Below are 23,894 nucleotides of genomic sequence, written 5' to 3'. Positions count from 1 at the left end.
CAGCTCAGCATACAGTTACTATTTCAGTAGAAGACTATCTAGAACACTACTCATTTTGCATGCATTACACATCCTTTTCACCAAGGTCTGAATGAAAATCTCAATGCATAATTCAATACACAAAACCTAGACATTTTTACCTATACAAATATAACATACAGTATCTGCAAGTCATTCCTGTTGTCTCTGAACCAGGAACTCCATAAATCATCACCATTGSCCTGGTCAAGCTATTTTTCAAAAAGAGGGGAAGAAAAACCCCAACAAAACACAACCAACCAAAACCAACATGCCAAATTGCATATTTTCATTTTAAGGGGAAAAAAAATAACCTGATACAGGCTTTAAAGAAATTTCCAAGAAAAAAAATTGGCTTTCACACTGGGAAAGTTTTATTGCAATTGAAAGAACTAATAATGTGTACTCTGCTCTCTCATGTATCAGAACTCACAGCTCACCAATGCACAGAAAAGTCTACTTACGATCATTACACTGGCTCCCAGAATACGAAGTCATGGAGCAATCACAGGTGAAGCCTTCCCACTGCTGATTACAGATGCCCTGGTTGGCACAGGAATCTTCCTGGCAGGTAGTGCTTGGTCCTGGAGAAGGGATGACAAGAAAAAGGTGAAATAAAAAGGAGAATAACTTTGGTCAGGCTCACAAAGGATTCAATTAATCACTACCATTACCATCAGGAAGGATCCTCATGCAGAAGAAAGAAAGCATTAACCAAACACTGTTCCATTCCTGAACGTGCAAGAAACTCAGGTAAAAAGAACACAAAGACAAGTGTACAACTCACAACAAAATAGCAAACTGTAACACAGAGCAAGAAGGAAGAGGGAACAGCAACATATTCCCGCTTAGGCAGGCCCAACTCATATGTTCCAAACGTGGTCAAAGAAATTACAATAAAATAGGGTTTGATGCCAACATGGCCAGGTTGCTGCACTTCCCTACAAGTTTGATCCCCTTATAGAAATGAAAGCTATGAAATGGGCCCATGAACAATGCCTCATCATCCCCAAAGAACCCTGATAAATCRATTCAAACTGAAGTTTTGAAGCCTCAGCTGTCTATAATTTGGCTTTATAGGTTAATACCAATCAACCAAAAATACCCCAAAGACTACGATCTATTACATAGGTCCCTCTGGAAACCTATGCGTATATATGCTTATACAGTCCTCAGAAGGGCATGACCTTAGTCCACAGCATTTCTCTTTCTGGACTGCTTTTCATGCCTTTTGTGGAAGCAGAGAAGGAAGCAGCCACTACCAACAGAATAGCCTTTCATTATTCTGTGATTTGCAGCTAGCAGTTGCTATCCTATTCAGATAAGCTTTGCAAACACAAAATCCAAGCAATGGGGAAAAAAGTGATCTTCAGATGAGAGGGACTCTGAATGACAGCTACTATGTCATCCACAGGGAGGTAGCTGGATTCTGAATCATCTGAGAGCAGGCATGAAGCTGCAAGTCATAGATTACAAGAACATGAGTTTACAAGTTACTTCCTGGGAAAGTATTTTATCTTCAGCATTCTAGACAAAGGTATGTTGCTCCTGTTGTGCAAGATTTTAAATAAAAAGTACACATACATTTGACATACCTACTATGCCATATCCTGTATGCGTTGGAAAAGAAGAAACAAAAGAAATAAAGCAGATAATAGAGCATCAGCTGGCTAGGCTGCCTGAGATCAGTTCATTAACCACTCCCAGTCTAGGACAACACTATAAGTACAAAGAAACAACTGTGCCACCCATCCCAGCATCTTTCTTTACAGCCTTTGCTAGCAACAGCAACTCTACAAGGCTCAATCCTACTCCTGGTACTAATTTCTTCGTCACATCAGCACCACCAGCTGTATGTTATAGATTATATAGGACAGACCAAAGTGGAGACATCATTTAAAAATATTCTAACAATGAAACCCTTCAACTCCCACCTGATGCCATTCATAGTGATTTCACTAAATTCCATCATTATTCAACATCTTTTGTATTGAACCTGCACACCTGGGCACTTCCATATTTACAAGCCCTCATAGAACCACATGCAACTGGAAGTCCTGTGTCAGGCCATGATCCTCCCAATAATTTAATGATCAAGCCAGGAATGGACCCTCACGGCTTTGGTGCAGAGTTTCTGCTCTCCCCACCAGATCATGTTTCCCCACTGCAAGAACAGAATGGGTGGATTTCAGTAGCTTTCCAGCTATCTGCTTTTCTTTACATCTCTCCTGCAATGAGAAGGAGCATGTGACTCAGTAAGCACAAGAGTTTGACTGAATGTTAAGAAAAACCTGAGCTTCTTCCAAAATTCATTATACTGTTAAAAAAAACCAAAAAAAAACCAAAAAAAAAAAAACAAACCAAAAAAACCCCACCAAAACAAACACTAATCCCCAAACCTCTAGGTAGAATCATACGCGCGGTTAATAGAAGAAGACAATAAAAGCCCTGAAGTAAAGTTCACCTATTGCACCTATTGAAAAGAAGTGACAACAACAGCCACAGCAAGAAAACCCCATGTTGCCATGCTGAAGGAAAGTTGAGCAGCATTTTTCAACACTTTTCTCCTCCCCTCCGCCTCTTCTTCCCACCCACCTGACTCTCATTTGCAGCCATATGAATCCCAGTGGTCTCAGTGGCACAGTGTGAAATTAACAGATCACTTCTAGGATTAGAACAAAGCTGACAGACTTTCCAGCGTGGGAAGGTAGGCACATGTATATACAGGCTTCCCTCCTGCCTTTACTCTTGTAAAAATCATGGATATAAATACATATACACATCCATCAGGTTGTGGTCCGACACTTGCTTCAAACTTAGTCTGGCCGAACAAAAWAAGGGTTGACATTTAACAGTCTAAAATACATTAGTTGTCATTTTGCCTAAAATGTCTGAATTATCTGAGGATAAGGAATGAGGAACTGATACTTCTCCTGCTCATTACGATCCCATGATCMAACCTCTAACCCCAGACATGAATGCCAGTATTCCTAGAGGAATAAACAAGCAAGSTATCTATATTTGTATTTTTTAAATTAAACCAGAAAGCAATAGTGACTCTATGTAAACTTGCTACAGCATCAACTATAAATACTATTACATAGAAGCAGAGCAGAATACCATTTCCAACATTTCTCCACTTTTCCTACATTCCTCTGAGAACACTTGAATCAGTAACTGGACTTGACAATGGTCATAGCCTTGAGAAAGGACTGTACCCAAGGAATAAGACCGCATGAGGCCCAGCAGCTGTGGCTYGAGGTGTTTATACAAAAGAGCCCAGAGAGCCAAAGTACTTGAATTTGTGGCCTCTGCTATGGTATCTGAATTGTACTTGACAGACACCAACTGTGAAGATGGGWACAACACTTTAAGCAGCCAGAGGGGGRAAAAGAAAGAAAAAAACAGAATTATGTGGAATTTTGAAAGCTTTACAATACCACAAGGAAGCTTGAAGCCTCATCTGCCATCTTCAGAGTCAGTTGTGACAGCACAGCACAGATGCTGGGTGCTTTGCCTCACTTCTTAGTACTATGGGACATTTGCATCAKAAAAGGATCTTTGTCTCAGAGAGTTCATCTACTCCTGCTGCTTACAGTCATTGCCTGATGTCATAATCCTCTGTGGCAACAGAATTTTGTTCAGAGCAACTAATAGGGATGTCACAGGGAATTAGGATTTTGGATTTAGGAGCAAAGTGACAAAAGCACAGAAAGGCTTATAAAACATGAAGATTGTGCTATCACGCACATGCCCTTTAGTGCTAACGATCAAGGAAAGAAGATGACAAACAACTTACATATAAAGCAGTAGAATTGTTTCTAAATTACCAGTGCCATCAGGACTCAGGTCTATTTTTACTCTCATTCCTTTGGCAACACTTAGAACAGTCAAAGTATTTAAAAGCAAAGTTTCAGAACTAGTCTTCACATAATAAATTGAGATATCTTTGATTTTAGCTCTGTTTGTAGCTGAGCTAGGTGCATTGCCTTCTTCGTGCCACATGCACAGTGGAAAGAGGAGTGAGTGGGCAGTAGATGGCAAGTAAAAGTGGAAAAGTCCCCAGGGCAGAAAAGCATTCCTGACAGCAGAAATGTGACTTAATGCATCTCYTCCTGTCCAGGCTAAGCCTACCAACAGAGGTGTCTCCTTTGGAATGTGAAATGGCAAAGCAGGATTCTTCAACAATGCTCTTTTTATCTTTATGTCTGCATGTCTAATTTTTACTGGAACAGCTCAGTATCTGAGGACTTGCAGGATCTGATATTTGTTGGGTTTCCCTCCCTGGGAAGAAGACTAGTACTACACTTTTCATCATCTGCCTATCCAGATGTATTGGTTGTTTATTAGTTAGGTTTTTTTTTTTACTATTTGAAGAAAATGACCTTAGTAAGCATAATAGCCAGACCTCTTGTCTGTAGTCTGCTTAGACAAATTAGTCTACCCTAACTCTTTCCTATAATTTCAGATGTATGGTAGATTTCTCTTTGCCCTGAAATTAAAAAAAAAAAAAAAAAANCAAAACCTACTGTTGCATGTTGCAAAAACTTCCATGTTTCATCCCATAAGTAGGGGTGTTTCACTGGCAAGAAAAGTCATTCCTTCTGTATCTTTTGAAAGCTCTTTGCAGGAAAAGGAGCTTGAGGAATAAAAAACAGTATTGCATTTATTTTCTTTCAAATTACATGTGGAATCAGTTTCTTTATACAGCAGCAGCAGTATTATAACACAACTGCTTCATGCTTTGATAACAGCTAGCAATAAACAATAATATAGGCAAACCACTATTGGTCTTGTACCTAAGACCTTCCTCCAYACATCAAAAATTCACTCTTTTTGAAAGGAAACAACTATCTGTGTTAACATTATTGTTTCAATAAAATGAAGATCTGCAACAGATGAAGCTCAATGACAATATGGCTCCATTTTCATTCTCCATCTCCCTAAACGCTCTCATCTTTTTCTCTTATATCTKCAAAGATGTTAGAAAGCAATAGGAAAGTGATACGCACAAGACATTTTTACAGCCCTTGCAGAAGAAAGTGCTTCTTTAGTCCGATAGTTCCTAAATTACAAATGCCATCCAGCACTGAAATCTCTCTACCACTACAAGTCAGATGTTACAATCAATTTACACCTTTGATAAATCTATGTTCTACTTCTGTTGGTATTCCTCTTTCATAACCAGAGATAGCCAGCCTTTTCTAATTCAATGTGCAGTAGCAGTTCAGCTCAGAGAGGCATCAGGTCTTGTAAACCATATGCACTAGGCAGAAAATAAACCTGTTCCAGAACTGACTCTTCCTGCAGGTTAAGTAGGAAACAAAGTTAATCCCCACATATTTTCCCAATTTTAGAATAATTTTGAAAAAAAAAAAATTGTTCTGAGTAAAAATTTGGCAAAATTTCATGGGATAGACCATACCATATATACTGCAACTGCCAAATACATATTGGTGTTATGTGAGCATTTACTTTGCGCAAATGTAAGAAACTATAGTCAAGGTTCAGTGCATGATTCAAAAAGTKAGATCCTGTATCTTGAGTCACAGATAGCAGAAAGCAGGAATATCACAGACTAATATAGCAAACCAGAACCAAAAACCAAACAGATTTTCAAGGAGTGCAAGGCCAGCTCTTCAAGCTCTCAGTTTCATACTTTGTTAAGAACTCATCATCCTTTTCATCACCTAAATAAGGTTAGGCATCTGTCAGGTTCCATATTTAAAGTTGCTCATTGTCAGAAATAACTCAAAAGCCAGCATTCCTCAGTCCTCTGAAAAATTCAGCCATTTTTTTCAGTGCTTCAATAGAGCCTGAACACTTCATTCACCTGATATAAGTTATGGTTCTGAGTCTTTTTGTTTCAAATAAGTGGCTGGTCTGAAACCTTCAGGAACTGGGACTGGTTAAAATAACAAATATGCACAAACATACTTTCTCCCACAGAAAGCACATTTATCTCAAGGTGACAGAAGAAGGGAATCAAGCAGCAATGGCAATCTATGGAAATGAATCCACAAAGCGGTGGAATTTCTTTCCCCTCCAAGACAGCTGGTATGTACCTATCCTCCTTCCTCTTGCCACACTTCTACTTTCCATTTCTAAAATAACCTAAAAGGTCTTGAGTAATGTGCTTTTACACATGCTCGTGAGGGAAGAACAAAAAAAAAAACCCAAAACAATAAAAACCCCAACCACAGAACAAAAAGTCAACTGCATAAAAGGGAGTATGCCTGCACACAAAATGCATAAAGGGACAGTGAGATAAAAATGAAGCAGAGGAACTAAACAGCATTTGGACATTTAGACACAGAAACTAAAAGCAGAAAGGAAAATTGAAAGGGCTGTACATGAACAAGACAAACAGAGCCAGTTAGAAAAACACGCTTCCCCACTGCAAATCACAGCAATATAAAAGAATCACAGAATAGTCTGAGTTGGAAAGGATCCACAAGGATCATCAAGTCCAGCTCTTAAGTATGAGGCATCATGGCCTATCCTGAAATAGCCAAATTTATTTAGCAAAAGTTGGTTTCCTGAAAAGCCAATAAAACACTTTATGCACTCAAGCCAAATGCTTCCCCTTAGGCTTCAATGTGATCAGGTGTCTCTATCTGAAGGGCAAAGATTGCTCCAGGGCTAAGACCTCTGTGAAAAATTGAGCTTGAGATGGAATAATCTTTGCAGCTGTAACATGCCTTTGGTTCTGAGGACTCCGAAAAAACCAATCCAGCAAATCTATTTGTACCAGAACTTCTCATTCATGATGCATCCACTTCAATAAACATCAAAAATGAAGCTCAGGAGTTCCTGAGCATGTGTTCCAATTCTGATAGACACAAAACTGACTACAGAGAACAACAGTGGCTGTGGCAAGAGAGAAGCAATACTTGCTGATGCCTAATATAAGTCCCCAAATCATTGCCACAATTTGAGTGAATGGCACAGAACACCTTAATCCTAAAACTATTTACACTCCAGTGTATTTCCAGGACACTTTTTCTCATCACATCTGTCCCAAGCTCACATATATTTCCTATTTTTTCAAATCTCATCTTTTACCACTTTCATTTACRTAGAAATCCCCAAGGGGCAACACCTTTCTAAATCCCTCACCTCAGTAAGACAGAGTACTTCAACTTTTTACAGTTGGGAACAGGTCAGTGATGCCAATAAAACACAGTTACAGTCAGATGCTCGACATGCATAGAGCAAAATACATCACATTAACTTCTGTCTACCTTTAGGCTGTCAAATCTTTCAGATTCAATGTCTCATACAGATCCAATTGCAAAGATTATCTTAGACTGTCAGTATCATTATTTGTTTGGTGAGAGGGTACCTCATAATATTAACAACTGCTACAATGATAAGCAGTTTATCCATTAAAATATCCTTATTCCTCAAAATTGATTTTAATCCTTTTCTATTGAACCACAGAAMACCAGACTCTAACAGCAAACACAGATGTTATCCTGAAGGGAAGGTAATGGCCACCTGCCTTTACCTGGAATGCAGAACAAGAAAATGGCATCTATTACATCAGATGAAGTCAGTAATATCACCAGGTCTTCATGGTAAATACAATAGAAAAGGAGTTTATGGAGCACTTGATTAAAGCTACAAAAATTTAATTCCAGTGACATGTAAAATGTCAGGAAGTCTCTGTCTCAGAGGGTGAAGCAGGAATGTTCTATGTTTTSTCTCATGACAGAACCCGACACATAAAGTGGCTGAGACAAAATTTCAAGGTGACTAAGATGACCCCATAACAGATGCCATTTGTGGCTTCACAGACACATTGTTAAATGCCTCTGRCTTCCCCTTATACCATTATTTCTTTCTCCATTAAAAAGAAGGAGCAATTTTTAAACTTTCATGACATTCAGGAATAAACTAATTTGTACTCTGTATTGCAGTCTTTAGAGATGAGCTGGGAAATGTACTTTGATTGTCATATTTAAAAGGTTACACTTTCAATGCCATGGAAAACATCTCTCTGCTTCTATTAATATCAAAGATCTATTAATTTCTAACAGGTATGTTTCCTTACTAATGTCCCAAGCAAATAGTCTGAAGAGTCTCTGAGAATATCCAATTTCCTACTTATTTCTTCTTATTCTCACAAATGGTACACAACCTACWGACTTTCTCGAATAACTCCTTGACCTGGTGCCTCAGCTCATGGCCAAGGACGTTCCTTCTGCAGGGGAGACGACTCAGCCCCAGTTTCATGGACAGGCACCAGGCACTCTGTGCTACCATGGGCCTGCAGAGTTTTATCTTTTTGTCAGAGGGCCTGTTCAGGGGGAAGCCTCTGCCATCAGTGGCACAACAACAGTCACTGGGAAAGGATCTTTATGGCACAGAATGAACGCAATGCTGGCGGCTCTGACTGCTCACACTGGGGACAAGGGGCCTCCTCATGCCCTCAGTGTTGGCAGCTGCTCCTATGCACTGCTCTCTGGTTCTGCTACTGCGCTGACCCTCCTACAAACAGGAACCCTTCCTGCCCAGATGATGGCTTGTCAAATGCCATTCTAAATATTAAGGGAGTTTGTAGTTCAGAGATTTTGGTGTTTTTTGGTTTTGCTTTTTTTAAACTGAAATTTCAGAAAGTTATTTCTGTGGGGTGTTTTTCAAAGCCTAAGTTAAAAAAAAAAAAGAAAAAAAAACCCCAGATTTTACCTCCTGAGCTCACACTCCTTAAGATCAGAACTAAAGTAACTGTAAACTTTCTGTTTTGTAAAAGTCTGAGGGCATTCTGTGTTTCTATGCAGCTACCTGCCTGTTCCTTAGGCTTTTCAGGAAATCAACTGGTGCTTTTATGGCTATTCAGAGACTGATACAGTCAAACCTCCCAGGTCAACAGAAGTGGCTCCACTGTTTGCCATGTCCTTCTTCAACTCAGATATCCCCCTCCAGGGAGGCTGTGGTTTGTCACTCTGTTCCTGTCTTAGAGGTGTGACTGCATCCAGTAAAAGGCACCAAAGGTTATATAAAAGCATCTTTCAGTTCAAACCAGGAATGGGGAAGAACAACCTTCTCTACCTTGCAGGTCAGCTTTGGTCAACTCAACTTTGTTAGCAAWAAAAAAMCACAAAAAACAAAAACACAAACAGAAACAAAAGAACAATAAACAACAGGTTAGTATAAAGGATAACATTATTTTGAATAAATAAAAACAGCTGGTATAACTATYACAGCCAACTTGCACAATCAAAATATGCAGAAATGACAAAGTAAGCAACAAGGGCACAGAGGAACASTGACTACCATAATGCAACCAAGAGATGACAAAACCAAATAAAAAGAGAAKAAACGCATTTCATTCACATACACACAAAATCACAAAATTTACAGATAATACAAAGAGAAGAAAAAACATCACATTCTTATACCCATCTCTCAGAAKTTACCAATAATTTTAGAGAGATTTTGTCTTATTTGAGAAATACATAGAATCCATTTATGTAAAAAAATGTATTTGACTTTCAGTACCTCAGTCAAGCATATATTTAGCTGGTTTCTACACTCAGCTCTGGAGCTGAGTTTAAATTCTTTGTCTCCCATAAAAGCAGAGATTGCTCCAGCTTTTTGTCCAGAGTGGATTTGTTGCCAGAAAACCATAGAGAACTGATAACTCTACAAGACAGAAATTTCTGTTTATCCAAAGAACTGAACTTGACACTGGATATAAGTGACAGTAACACCTTGCCCCCTCACAAGCTGTCACCTGCTCATGAATTTCAACACACTGATAAAAAGCTTGCATCAATAGGCAAGCAGACAGCTCAGGTTTTAGACCTTTTTTAGACCTTTTTTTTTTCAGGTATAATCTTAGTCAACGTCATCAGAGCAATCAAAAAAACCAAAGAACACCAGCTCATTCTTTCACCTAGGTGGGAATATCTTGCTACYTGTGGTCAAATCATAGTCCACCTGGCAGAAGTGAATCATAGATCTACTAAGTCTGTGTGAAGATCCAAACACACTTTCTGAAAACTGAAGAGCATTAAAAGCAAAACAATACCCCTGATGCTCTCCTGTGTAGGCATAGGATCCTTTTTTTTTTTTTTTTTTAAATTTTTTTTATTTTTTTTTTATTTTGTTTGGGTTTTTTAGTTGTTTTATTTTGGGAGTTCTGGGGGTGGGGGTAAGGTGTTTTTAAATTTGTTTTTTTGTTGGTGTTGCTGTCTGGGTTTTTTTTAGCTTTGTTTGTTTGGATTTTTTATTTGGTTTGATTGGTTTGTTTTTTTTTTTTAATGGAGGACAGTCTCCAAGGAAGCCTACAGTTTCTTATAGCTCAGGTCTACAAAGATTTTTGATGTGTTATAACTTGATTCTGAGTTTTCTCTTTCAGAATGGTTAAGGTAAAGGACAAAGATGGGAGTACAGGCAACAGCTCCTGAAWACCTGTCACTCCCTGAAGGTTAAACATTTCCATCACACAGCACAATAGGAACAATGAAACACCAAATCACCAATCTCTTTGGTCAAAAGATTGTTATTTAAGAAGTGCATACTTACCTTCTTAACTTTCTGTTCTTAAAAAGTTCTAATATCACAGCTGATACTAAAGAAAGGTTAGTAGTTCTCCTTTCCCCATCGTGTTCTTTTACATTTACAACCCAATAAATTAGAACTGCCATGTAAGAAAGCTATTTCCTATGGTTTCTAAGAATTCAAACATTTTGAATTTTGGCTACTGTTTCACAGCCTATGAATGATTCAAGATGGTGATTATCCCTCCTTTTGAGATAGATTTTTCTTCCCACTTTTGAAACTGCTTTATTCCATAGAGTTATAAAATCCCTTTTTTCTTAAAGAAATTCATAAGAAAGAAGGAAAGAGTAGAAAGAGAAGGATGCATTTTCAACACCTATTCTAACAAAGTAATTTCTCTGTAACAAACAAGTACTTTTCTACTGCCCTGCTCCTCATTTTCTTCATAGCTGAGAGAAAAGTTCATAYTTGTTCCATAAATCCAGTAGCACTATGAGAATAGAATAGCAAAGCATAAGGAAAAGGCAAGATGCCAACCAACATGGAGCAAATTAATGCTCCACTCCTCAATGGACAACCTTCCATTCCAGACAGAAAGTGAAGTATGGCCAGATTTGAAGTTTCTCTACTGAGCAGATGAAGGGTGAAATCCTTTTTGACATTATCCTGCTGTGAGATTTTAAGCATGAGATTAGATTTGCTGTTTTCCACATACTGCTTGGTATGCAAAATGCGTTCCTGATCATCCAGCCTGTATGTGTCATTCATGCTTTTCATGCACCAGYGAATTCCAAAGGTTAACTATACTATTTAATATAAAGTAGCAAAAGATTATGATTTTATTGATGGATCTGGAAAGAATAATGAATCAGGACAAAAAAAAAAGTTCCAAAACATCTGAAATGGTATCAGCCAGTTCAATAATAATCAGTTTCCTTTGTGAGAAGCTGTTAGTGGAAGAGGTGAGATAGAAGCAACACCTCTCAAGCATGAAGAAAAAACTACCTTGCAGAAGAAACAAAATGTACTTCAACCACTGCTGTTAGGTTTGTTTGGCTTGGGACAGCATGGGGTGAAAACATTTAGAATGTGCAGCTGAATTTCAGATAGCTCTTGTGCCCATGGTATGCAGCATAGGGATGTCCAAATTAAAGAAAGGAAAACACAGCAGAACATATGGCAAATTAATAAAGCGGTGAAAAAAACGGCACAAAGGCAGAAAGTACTCATTTATATCGAGGGCATCCTCTTTAAACTACACAAAAGGTTGGACATCTGCTTAACTTTTTGAGGACCAGTCAGAAAAAAGCAGTGAATCACTCTGTCTAGATTTTTGTAGCTGGACTAAACTGATCCACTCATTTAGCAGCAAGACCAGAAATGAGCAGTTCATCAAGAAGAGTTCATTTTAAAAGTMTAGAAGTGAGAATAACCTGAGCTGAAGTTTAAATTGTTTACTTTAAAGAAGGGAAAGGAAGTCACCTGGTACAACTTCTTCCATCTACTAATTCTTGCACATAGACCACAGTGCAGACATCTTTTCTCTCAAACTGTGTATGTCTGATGTAGAAATAGTCTGTATTACTTAAACTCGAAATAAAAAGTCTCCAACCAGCCCTCACAGGCTGTTGAGACAGAGACTGGAGAGAAAATTAAGTCTCGATAGAAAACTTCCTTTCTTCAGTTCCTAACGCTTTCCTCATGTCTAGGAGCCTCCACCCACCATTTCAAAGTGATTTGCAAGACACAAATGAATTTCATACTTATATCATAAACACATGAATACCTGGCACATGAATTTTGTGGGTGGGGAAAGCAAGGCCCAAAATAGGTGGCAGACTTGCCTTCAAGCTTCCACTAGAGGAGGCCTTCCCATTTGATGYCCTTTCTGAGAATTCATGTTGTCTCTTCAGAGTGTACCCTGATGGAACACTGGCACAAGGACCATTTAAGTCTTAATTCCTTCCCTACCTTTGGTAGTTTRTCTCTCAGGCCCTCCCACCAATGCCTTTTCTGAGGCGGTGGTGAGGGGAAGGGCCCTCTTGTTATATCAAAGATGGTGATGAAAGCTGCAGTTAGCACAAAAGATCAAGATACTGTAAAAATGAACAAAAGCACTGTTATCATGCCATTCTCCCCAAGCTTTATCCTCCTCACAGTTGTGTGTAGCACACCTGAACACACCAGGGAGTAAGGTGGTCTCTAGCTTTGCCACAGCCCTTCCAAGCTGCTACTACAGATCTGACCAGACTTTCAAGACCTGTGAAGAGCTGCCTGTTGTTTCTGAAAAATCAGAAATGCAGCAATTGCAAAAGAGCAATGAAAATAAACCAACCTACCCCATGCAAAAAAAAAAAAGGCTGTGTGTGGTAGGAAGCTTTAACTCCACAAACTCATTTGACATTTCAGACATTGTTGGGTTCTTTTCTTCCAGATAATCCCCCTCAAAATCCTTTGCCAAAAGCAATGGTACTACAGGACACACTGAAACACAAAACATGTCACTGTCTTAGCTATCATCCTGTCTAACACTCTGGTGATTGAATGGTAGACTTCAAAAGCTGAAACTGTAAATTTGTACAGCACACATGGAAGATGCATGATGCAAAAGGGAGATGATATATCACCTATCAAACATGATGAGGAATTTATTTAGTTGTGCTAGCCTAAACAAATTCCACCATATATAACTCAAAGAAATTATATRGATAGAACCAATAGGACATCAGACATATTCTTGCCCTAAGTCTTGAACTCTTTTCATTTAGCACCATTATACACTGTTAAACAGCAGCCAGTTTCAGTCTCATGAATGCCTGCATTTCAAGAGTGACTTGTATATATGACTAACAATGTTTTGGAATTCTTCGGATTCCAGAGAAAAAGAYGTCCTATARATACTATTTATATTGAAATTTTATTGAAAGTKCTTCCTGCTCAAGTAGAAGCCTTAYTCATCACTGGAACACAGACAAATCTATACTGAGGTAAGTTCGTGCTTTGGTGCACAAGGAGGCTGAATCATGCTTAAGCACATGAGAAGAACARTGGAAATTCAAGGAAATTCAATGGCCTGTTCAAATCAAATAAAAGGAAGTGGCAGCAGAACCAAGACAATAAGGAATACTATTTTTCAATTAAAACCTGTGAATCTCAATTGATGGTACAAAACACAGTACTGAAATACCTGAAAAGAGATGACAAACACGAACAAGATGCAACGTCACCCGTTTGTACTGGTACAGGTGCATCTTAGCCAGGACAGTGCTGTCTGTTGACCTACATCTCATATTCTACTATACTCAAGGTTTCCTTCCTCTACATATTCTTTRATTCTGTCCTAAGATCAAACTGACAGTTTCTGAGAAAACAGCTGCCACCATTTAATCTCTGYCTCTGAAAGCAAAGCCGCAACAAAAGACAAGTATTAGCAGAAATTTCTCACGTGACCTTTGAAAGACTAGATTCGTACGTGGGAATGGAATGACATTTCTTTAAGCATGCATGTTCTTATCATGGATGTGGTGTCTCTGCCCTTCATGATGAAATACAGACATGCCCAGCAAATCAACGCACAGTAAAACTATTCATTTTTAAGTTCATTAAAAATATATTTAAACATCATGAGGCAGCAAGGACCACTTGGCTTTTCTGCACTCAAAAACATTAGGACTGCACCCAAGGTYATTCCAGATAGAAACAAACTAGGGAAACATAAATGAAGACTGAACAYGCTTAGTTTTCCTTCCTTAGAGACTGTGGGAGAGGTGTGACTTTCATTGACAGCCGTAAGAATAGTCATCAGCAGGCAGCAACAAAGATCTGRGATGAAGCCTTGGGGATTGCTGTGATTCAAACAGTAAGAAAAAAAAACCACAAGAACAAATATAACAGCTTTATGGTGACCAAATTCACAGGTTTTTTACTAATTCTAATTTTACGTCAGCAAAAAGAATGCATTCCTTTTCAGTGGTTTCCTTGGTACTGATGAAAGACCATTTGGGAAGCTAGCATGGGTACAGCTTTCCAAGATCAAGTTCCTCCAAAGGCAGAATAAGGACCACCACTGACYTTACCACCCATTTTTTAGGTCTCTTTCCAATTTGGAGTTCTTTTTGAAAGACTTTAGAAGAGAAGGGGAATTTGCATTCTGGAAAGTGAACCAACCTCAACATTCAGGCAACAGCTGTGCCAGTACCACACTGGCACACAGGCAAGGCAAGTGTTGTGTTATGTGTTTTGGAAGTGGCACTGACATTACACCACCTCAGCAATACCACACTAAATCAAAGAGCTACACTAGGCACAGGAGAAGGAAACATCACAGCTCTAATAATGCRGCAGTCTTCTGGGAAAGCATCATGGCTCTGTTCCTGAGCCACGCACAGAACAACAGGATAGTCTAATTGGGAGATCCTCTGAAGGAGGAAGGCTAGTAGAGATCACATGCCAGCTAAACAGCCAATTGATTAAGATAATTTTAAATGGAAGAGATACCAAATATCACTAATATTAAAGAAGAGCTTTCAGTGCATCAAGGATAAATAAAATAGATGTTTTCAAAAACCTCAAATGTGTTTTCTTCCTTAAACCTTATAAATGACAATGCAGAAAAAGGGCACTTCATTTGGCATCTGCCACAAATGGGCAAAGACATAMGCTCTGCTACTCTGGGCTCATTTCCACAAAGAACAATGTTGTTAATAGACACTATAAAGAAAAAGAGAGAAAGATAGAAAAAAAACCAGCCTACAACTATGTGGTATCTATCMGTGCTGTGAGATGGGAGTTGACATAGAGTGAGATCTTGTGAGAGGACATGAAATTCTCACAAACCAGAATATTATTATGGGAGCATGGCAGGAGGGCTGGGGCACAAAAGCTCCCAGACAACCAGAACACTGAGACATAAGCAAGAGACCAGATGTAATTGGATGGTCAATTTGGTACTCTAAGATCTCTCTAAAATGATACTTTCAAACYTAAGAAGGAACAGTTTTGACAAGTGGCAAGTCTTTCTCATGACATAACCTGTAATCTTGATACAGTAGGGAAAAATGATCAAGGAGTTATTTCACTTGGTTAAATTTTTGAAGGATCAGTTTGGGACTTAGATCTTGCCTTAGCAAACATGTAAAGCAAATTTACAGAATAAACTCTCTTCCTCTAGTGACTGGTAGCTAACAYAGCAGACTGGTATTGAATGATTCTAGTCATAATGGTGATTGTCATTTAACCTAGACWGCAAAACGTTGGAGTTTTGGATGGTAAGTACCCCAAATCCTCTGGGAATTGAAGCCATATGCATTTTACTGAGTCAGTTAGGCTGATGCCAACATTCTTTTAACTAATGGAAGCTTACAGGAACAGCAAATTATCTAAAGAGGCTTCAAGAAATCACCACCATTTACTTACTTCAAAAAGTAACTTATCCCGTTTAGTTCCAAAATGGCTGGAAAAGAAAAACTACTGAAGATAAATGTTTTCCAGATARAAGAGGCAATGCCTCCAATGCTTTCACTGGAGGCCTACCTCATCAAAAATAAACTCCTTTTTTGGTCCAGTCTCTACCCCTCAGGTCCTTGTATCTTCCATTTTCCCTGACTCTCTCACTTTTTCAAAACACTTCTGTGGATCCCAAGAAAGGGTGCTCTGAATATCAAACTAACTGAATGCTCAGAACATCTTCCCAAGTATTTTAAGACTACTGTAATGCTAATAAACCACTCTGAGAACACTACTAGTAAGTAATAGTCCATCCCAGAACCATCCTTTCCCATTCCTGAAGGGGAATATAAGAAGAGAGCTGCTAAGCCACTCACAGAAACTATCAATCCTTAAGCTGCATTTGGGAGACAAGTGTAATAATGGAAGCAGTCTACTGAAATGGACATTGAGATAAAACAAGCAGATGCWCAGAGTGCAATAATGAAGTAAGAAGTGAGTTCTGAAAGTAGAACTTCTCTGAAATCATTTATACCTTCACATCCACGCTCAATCTGCCCACTGCGGTGCAGAGCATCGTTGATAAGGTCAGGCAGACGCCCATTCAAGTCCACAGATGCCAGACAGCCCTGAAATCCATCACGTGAAGCCACAAGCTTTGGGAGGTTGCTATACATGCCTTGAGCTAGGCCAGCAATGTAGAGATCACCTAGAGGAGAGAGGGGTAAACATACAAGAAGAAAATTACRCACCTTTGAGAGTAATTTTTCTTGCCACCAAATGTGAATAAAGCAAAGTGAACACATGTTCAGAAAAAGTTAAAACCAGAGCAACTTATTGTGCAAGAGGTAATTTCTGCTCCCTTTTCTACAAAAAACCAAAGCAAACCCCAAAACAAAACAACCAACCAAAACAAAATTAAAAAAAAACCACAAAAAAGAAGAAACCAAACCCAAAGCAAAACACCCCAACAAAACCAGAAAACCCACACAAACAAAAACCCCTCATGAAACTTTCCAAATAATCCCAGTTCTAATTTCTCCCTAAGTTGGAAAAACCACAAAATGACAATTTCTGAAAAAAACAATATATGACAAATTATTCCACTCCAAGAAATTGTCAAATGAATCAGAAAGCCAAAATGTGTCAAGTCCAGATTTATTGTTCTGTAATGATTGGTTACAGTAAGCTTTCTCTTGTTGACTAGTTGAGCCCAGACAGAATAAAAGGRAAAACTGTCCAGCTTATAGAGTTTACCTTTCAGATCCAGATTTTTGGCACCATTGATGACCTGAGTTACCACCTTAGTGTCAACTTTTAGGCTGTGTGTGTTACTGTTATCTCTGGTAATGACAACATTGTGCCATTGGTTATCATTGAGAGGACGATCACTGTTGCCTTTGATAACATTAGGTCCATTTCCAAGGTCAAACACATAGTGTATATACCTGTAAACACAGCAGGAAGTAGTTAAAAATCTGGAAGAAACCCAGCATTACTGACTCTCATTCTAGACAGAGCTGATAAATTAACTTTAAAAAGTCAAGAAGGCAAATAACTCTGGGTTAGAAACCTCTAATAAGCCAAAATATTAGCCACGGCTTTGAAAGAACATAGTTGTTTCCTTTCCACCAAAGTGTAGGATTAATATTTTGAGTCGACAACATTTGAAGTAATCAAATTCTAACCAYAAAACATTCCTCTTTTTCACAAAGTTCCCACGGATCCACAAAAACAATCTGCACATATAATTATTTTTAAAAATTGGTAATATTGATAAATGTATCCAGAAGCAACACCAGATATGCTTATTTGGTGCATGTATTCCCCAGCTTCGTTCTTAGTTTTGAATAACTCCCAGAAGAAGTTAATTGTGAAACTCCCTTGAAACATGGTATTAAAATTCACATGAGATTCTAGGCTCATTCAAACAGCTGGAAAACAATTAGCAATGCTTTTGGCAAAAAATAAAGACCCTAACAAAGACTGAAGTCATGGGAGCATTACTCTGAATTATTCACATAATTCAAACACAAAAATCCACCTGAGGATAGAAGTATTCAACTCAGTAAAGAAAAAAAATAAAAGGCAACAAAATTCAACTCTCAATAGAGCACCAGGAGCTCGTGACTGTTGTTTTTTTTATTGCTCAATGTCCCACTTGCAGAAGTATGTGCAAAGCAAAAAGTGAAAACAGATTGAACTGAAATAAACAGAACTAGTAAACTGTGGAAAACATGTCTACCATGACTAAATCATAAGAGATTAAAATTTGTTCAGCTAACAAAGGATTTTTTTTTAATAAKCTATTGGTCTTTTGAAAGGAACATAGCAGCTCAAAAGCAAGCTGAGTTTGCTTTTCGTCAAGCATCACCAGCAAAAGTACATATTCAGCAGCCCATACACTTTTTCCTTCACTGGAGATGGCAGAAAAGCAAGCATTACAATGGGGATAAAAAAAGGAGGGCAAGAGYAGGGAATGATCAGGGAAGGAGATACAGAGCCCTCGGTACATTTCCTCCTCCTCTGTGCTAATCTGCAAAGTTGACAGGACCAAACATTAGTCTAGCTATGTCCAAACGACTTAAAATACTATAAATATATCCTTCCCACAGTCACAGGAGGAAATCAGTGATAAAATCAGGAATGTTAAGCTTCAGTATTTATGTTTAAATGCTTTGTCTCACAGCTCAGCAGAGAAAACATGACTATGAAGTAAATTTCTCTTCATGCAAGCATTTTAAGCTCACCTATAAGTTTACCTATAAATAAGCTAGTAGAACACAACAGAAAGTCACTTACCCCTTGACCAGTTCAACTGCAATAAAGTCATTGCCATCACCACTGTTAAAGAGGATGAAACCATCAGCTGAGGTGGTCTTGAACTGAAAGAAGAGGTGCATGGATGTGTAAGCCTGCAAGGTGGCCAAGCTCAAGTAGCTGCTCTTAGTCTTGAATGTCACAGGGTCAGCTATAATGTTGCGGAGACCAAAGCGCGCCTTCAGCTCGCAATAGTCAATGTCACCATTTTTGCACAGGTCAATGTAGAGCATCCCGTTGAACATGAGGCTCTGGAGATGGCCGATGAAGCTGGAGGGGATGACAGAGATGTACCGTTTCTCTGTCATGATCCCTGTCTCAATGTTGTGGAACTCCAAGCGGGTATGATCACCAACCATTGTGCCTGAAGAACAGGAGGAAGGAGGAACATTAGGGATCAGCAAAAGGTTATATGGAGCTCTTCGCTTTCCAGTTTCCAGACTAATAGAAGAACTAAATCCTATCTGATCATTGTTCAGTAGTTTGCATAAGAAAGAATATATAGAATCTTGGTGAAGAGGCTCGGTGGAGAGGCATGAGTATAGCAGTTGCCAAAAACTGACAGAAAAGACTGGCTGCTAAAGGGCCATGGGCACAAGCTCTGTGCTTTTTCCTGTGCTTCACAGACTTTCCTGTTTGTGAAGACCAGGTGTCTCCCTTAAAGACAACATTGATCTATTGGATCCAGCAGACCATCTGGCAAACAACTCAAGACACATCTGAAACAACTTTTCCAAGTGTGCTTCCTGAAAACACTTGGTAAACATAGATTAATATAAATAGAGCAGTGAGAGAAGTGAGAACATTCACAAAATTGCTGATATTTGTTCCATTGTTCTCTCCTGATGCCTAACACTAGTCCTCTTCTTTTAAGAGCACAGCAGGAGGGAAACACAGAAAAATGCAACAGGTAAAAAGCCCTCCATATATTTAAATCATCAACCTACCACTTGGGCTATTTACCACATTGTGACAGACTTTAACCTCTCAAAATATCCAAGCTATTCAGTGTACCAAATACTACTGTCAGACTACTACAGCATATTTAAATGCTTTAGTAAGTGTGCTAGGCACCAGTGCAGACACAGAACCCATACAGACAGATGAAATAAAACASTATGTTGTAAAGACACGCTGGGCAACATCAGAATCAAAACACTTCCAGCCAATCTTATTTTGGCCATCCATAATTTTTCATTAAGGTAGTTTAAACTACTTGGTCACATATGGAAGGATCTTCTCTATACGGGCTTTGGTCCATTTAGTCAACAACAGGAATGAAAGAAATACTAAGCTTTTAATTGTTTTCCTATCATTCACTGTACAACCACTATTCAAATTCTGCTACATATGGGCCATTAYTTCTTCTCTCACAAAATTTTCTGCAGTTTTGCATTGGGTTTTCGCAGCACGGTGCTGGCTGTGGGGTGGCTGCAGGGCAGCCTGSGTGAGAAGCCGAGGTTATCCCGTGCCTGATATGGCCCACTCCAAATGGCTCCAACCCACCCACCACAGGGCACGGCTGAGCCCCTCAGCCAAGATGGTTGTGCCAGGGGGAAAACGTGTAAGAAAGGACATAATGCTACCCACAAGTAAAAAACAAAAGGTAAAACAATTCAGCTCAAACTCCTGGGAACACCAAGGACTGAAAAGAGGGAGGAGGTTTTCCAGGTGCCAGAGTGGAAATTCTCTAGCACCCATAGAGAAGACCGCAGTGGAGCAGACAACTACATGGAGGACTCCTGTGCTAGAGCAGGTGGATATTTCCTGAAGGAACCTCAGCTCSTGGAGAGAATACACTGAAGCAGGTTCTTCTGAAAGCCTGTGGGGACCCCCACGCTGGAACACTTCATGGAGGACTACATTCCATGGGTAGGACCCACAGTGGATGTGAGGAGCCATTTTAATCTTAGTTTGCCTCAACAATGGTTGTCAGAGGGATGTAGGGGAAGGGGTGCACACGGGCAGCTTGCAGATGGTGGCCAGGAGATGGGAGAGCCTTGTCTCTGGGGTGACTTCACCTGGCGACATCTCATGTGGCACAGGTACTCCGCAGGGGTTGATGACACATCCTGGCTTGTAGTGTATAGAGRGTCAGATTAAATGAGCTGATGGTCATTTTCTTGCCTAGAGCCTCTGCAAACACTGATATATTCCTAACTCRCCTCTTATGATCATGCAAATACTGCAGGTTTTCAGTTTATATTTTGTCCAAATGTGATCAAGTTTTATTCAAAGACAGCAAGTAAGCACAGTTGTTATTAGAAAAAGTGTTTTCAACTATCTACTTCAAATACAGAGAAAAAATATTACACAAACCAGTTCATCTTTTTCACTTATTCTAGATTTTAGCAGTGGATCTAAATTTAAAGACAATTATACAAAGGCCATATAATGGAAAACTTCAAACAGACACAGCTGATCAAACTTAAAAGCAGCTGAAGGCAGTCACAAATTTCTGACTATCTAGAAATTCAAGTGTCAAGACTAATGCAAATGTTTTCAAATCCTGAAACAGTTCTTTACCAGAAATAACATTATTTTAGTTAAACTACTAAATGCCAGTTTCCAGAAACTGAACTAATACATGGGGAAATTTGTTTAGACAAGCTTTCTCACTTCCACTACGGTGATTATTATAGGCTTAGAGTTTCAGTTTCAGTGTTATCAAATGAAAATTTATGATTTTTCCAAACCAGAAGTGTATTTTCTTAAAATTAGGAAAGTTACTTAAAAAAAAAAAGTCCTGCTTCTTTACTCCAATAGATTAGAAAAATAAAATTAAGATATGTCAAGGCTCMAAGGCAAGAAATCTTCTCCTTTGTTCTTCTGCACTTAAAAAAATAGAAAGCAGTTGTGGCCTGAGAGGGAAAGAAAAACCAAGATTGGGAAATCTAGAGTACACTGGGACAGGGAACCCAGACATAGGGGGCATTAAAATGGAGTGAGGGAGTTTGGAGGAGGTGAACCCAGAATCTAAGAAAAGGTGATAAATGAAAAAATTGGGACTGGCTTAAGAAAATAGAAAGTGYTAGAAGCAGTGGTGTAGAAAGTTAGGAGTAGTTCAGCGAAAAGCTAAAAAGGACACAGCAATACAAGATCAGAATCAGGACAGAAAAGCAATTTCCTAGGAAATCATGGAGTGCAATCCAGTATTTTCTGATCTCATTAGCTACCAGCCCCACCAGCAGAGTTCACCTCTAGCTCCCCCACTGTGCTTTATAAAGTACCTACTACAGCAATCAGAAGCTCTCTAGTTCAAGTGGTAGCAGACTGAAAAAAATCCAGCCTCCACTGCGGTATTTGGGTGCTAGCAAGATGTCATAAGGAGGAACATATCTGCTATATTTGTGTCTCATTTACCACCGATGTTCTGAGGTGAGGAGGAGTGTGGGATGAAGGTTTTCTGTTTTAACAGCAAAATGCTGTCCAGAAGAATTTCATTCTGTCTCTGCCTTAGATGTCCTWCAGGAAACCAAGTCAGACACTTCATTACAATTTTTTTCATAGGTGGTCATTAATTACCTACATCTAATTCTCTAAGTAGCCGGGTTGAAATAATTTACAGAATGTAATTTACAGACATGCTGAAATCTTTCTGATGCAAATGACTARAATACATGCCAAATTGGTACAAATAAATCCAATTTTAATCTGATGCCTTGTTTACAAAACTGTAAAATGGGAAAAAGATGCCCACTCAGAAGGGAATAAATCCAGTTAAGGCTTCTTAGTTCTGTATAAATATATTGATGAGTAACACGCAAAACACACATAAAAATAAAAATTAAAAAAAATTAAAATGCAGCTCTAAATTTAGAGCAAAATTTCACTGGCATGCATTGTTCTAAACAAGTACTAGGAAGATGGAAATCAAATAGGCTGTTTATTTTTACTGGGGACCCAATTTAGACTTCTGATCTATGCCTAAGACAGCAAGAATCCTGTGGAAAAATCTATGCGACCACATCACTGAAGGTGGTTATCATCTGCCCRAGGAAGTGGGATGCAGATTGCACAGAAAATCTTAACTCTGGCTTTTCTGACTTTCAACTTCGCCGTGATGGCCGTGATTCTTTTAACAGATATTTTTAGCTGTAATGCATATTTAATTATGTAATTCATATACATGTACATATGCGTATCCTATTTTAGTATAGGATTGTATCATTGTTATTTATAAACTCAGTTTCATGAAAAAGAGACTTCAAAAACAGATGGCTTTGGGGGATCGATTCGGTAATGCAGAGAGTGCCACCTCGTGGTGCTTCCTAAAAAAAGCATATACAGACGAATTATTCTCAAATTTCGAAGCAATTGGGATGCAGTGTTCGCCGGCATGTGTCATTAACTCAGAAAGTTCCCCTTTAAATAAAAAATGCATTTTTCCTATAAGCTAATTTTGACCAAGCTGCAACCACCATGGCTGACTTCCAACAAGGAGAGGAAATTATTTTTCTTTCATATGTTTCTTGTTCTCTCTTGCAAAATCACAACCTATATAGCACAGCAGGTATTTACTTCAGACGGAAAACACATCTCAAACCATTTTCCTGTAAACCACTTCTTTAGGCTTATTTCAGATTTCTGACTCCTGGCTTTCCAAGTAATCTAAATTACCACAACAGTTTAAATTAATCACATTCAGACAAAAGAACAAAACTTTTTGCAGAGATAGGATATAGTGTTCTGGCATTATGTACAGCACCCATTCCTTCTGCATACTGAAAAGGATTTCAGCTTTTGGCAAAACAGCAGGAGTGACAACTAACAAAAATACCCACATCAGTTTTGCAGCCAGGGTACTTATTCTTTTTGATTCTATTATCAGCCTCCAGACTACTGATACTGTCCTCAAAAACTCAGTTCCTAAAGTTATATTCAACTATAAGAATTTTAGACCTTCAAAAGAAAGATAGGTTTCTGGATCTTGCAGTCAGAAAATGGACCAGAAAATATAATCTCTAAAATTTTACAATTAAAAAAAAGGATCAATCTAAAGTACCTGACCATTTCAATGCAAATGTCAATCTGGGACACACCAGCTCTSCTGACTGACTGATCTTTTCTTTCCTTCCTTTAACTACATTTCTCTGCTCTGA

The 23,894-nt window shown here is 38.8% G+C and overlaps 1 protein-coding gene across 1 annotated transcript in view; it reads right to left on the bottom strand.

Moving 5' to 3' along the window:
- NRXN3 (neurexin 3) overlaps positions 1-23,894 on the bottom strand; it is an 888,791-nt gene that overhangs the window by 512,312 nt on the left and 352,585 nt on the right. The window contains exons 8-11 of the mRNA XM_057380707.1: positions 18,775-19,156; positions 17,230-17,420; positions 16,508-16,681; positions 483-602 (exon numbers count right to left, since the gene is read on the bottom strand). Of these exons, the coding sequence (XP_057236690.1) occupies positions 483-602; positions 16,508-16,681; positions 17,230-17,420; positions 18,775-19,156 (867 nt within the window). The remainder of the gene's footprint in view (positions 1-482; positions 603-16,507; positions 16,682-17,229; positions 17,421-18,774; positions 19,157-23,894) is intronic.

The sequence above is a fragment of the Malurus melanocephalus genome, unplaced genomic scaffold, assembly GCF_030028575.1.
Source record: "Malurus melanocephalus ecotype Western Australia unplaced genomic scaffold, MMel_1.1 scaffold_0, whole genome shotgun sequence".
NCBI lineage: Eukaryota > Metazoa > Chordata > Aves > Passeriformes > Maluridae > Malurus > Malurus melanocephalus.
The sequence above is the reverse complement of the archived record's forward strand: the minus strand, read 5'-3'. Positions and strand labels throughout refer to the sequence as shown.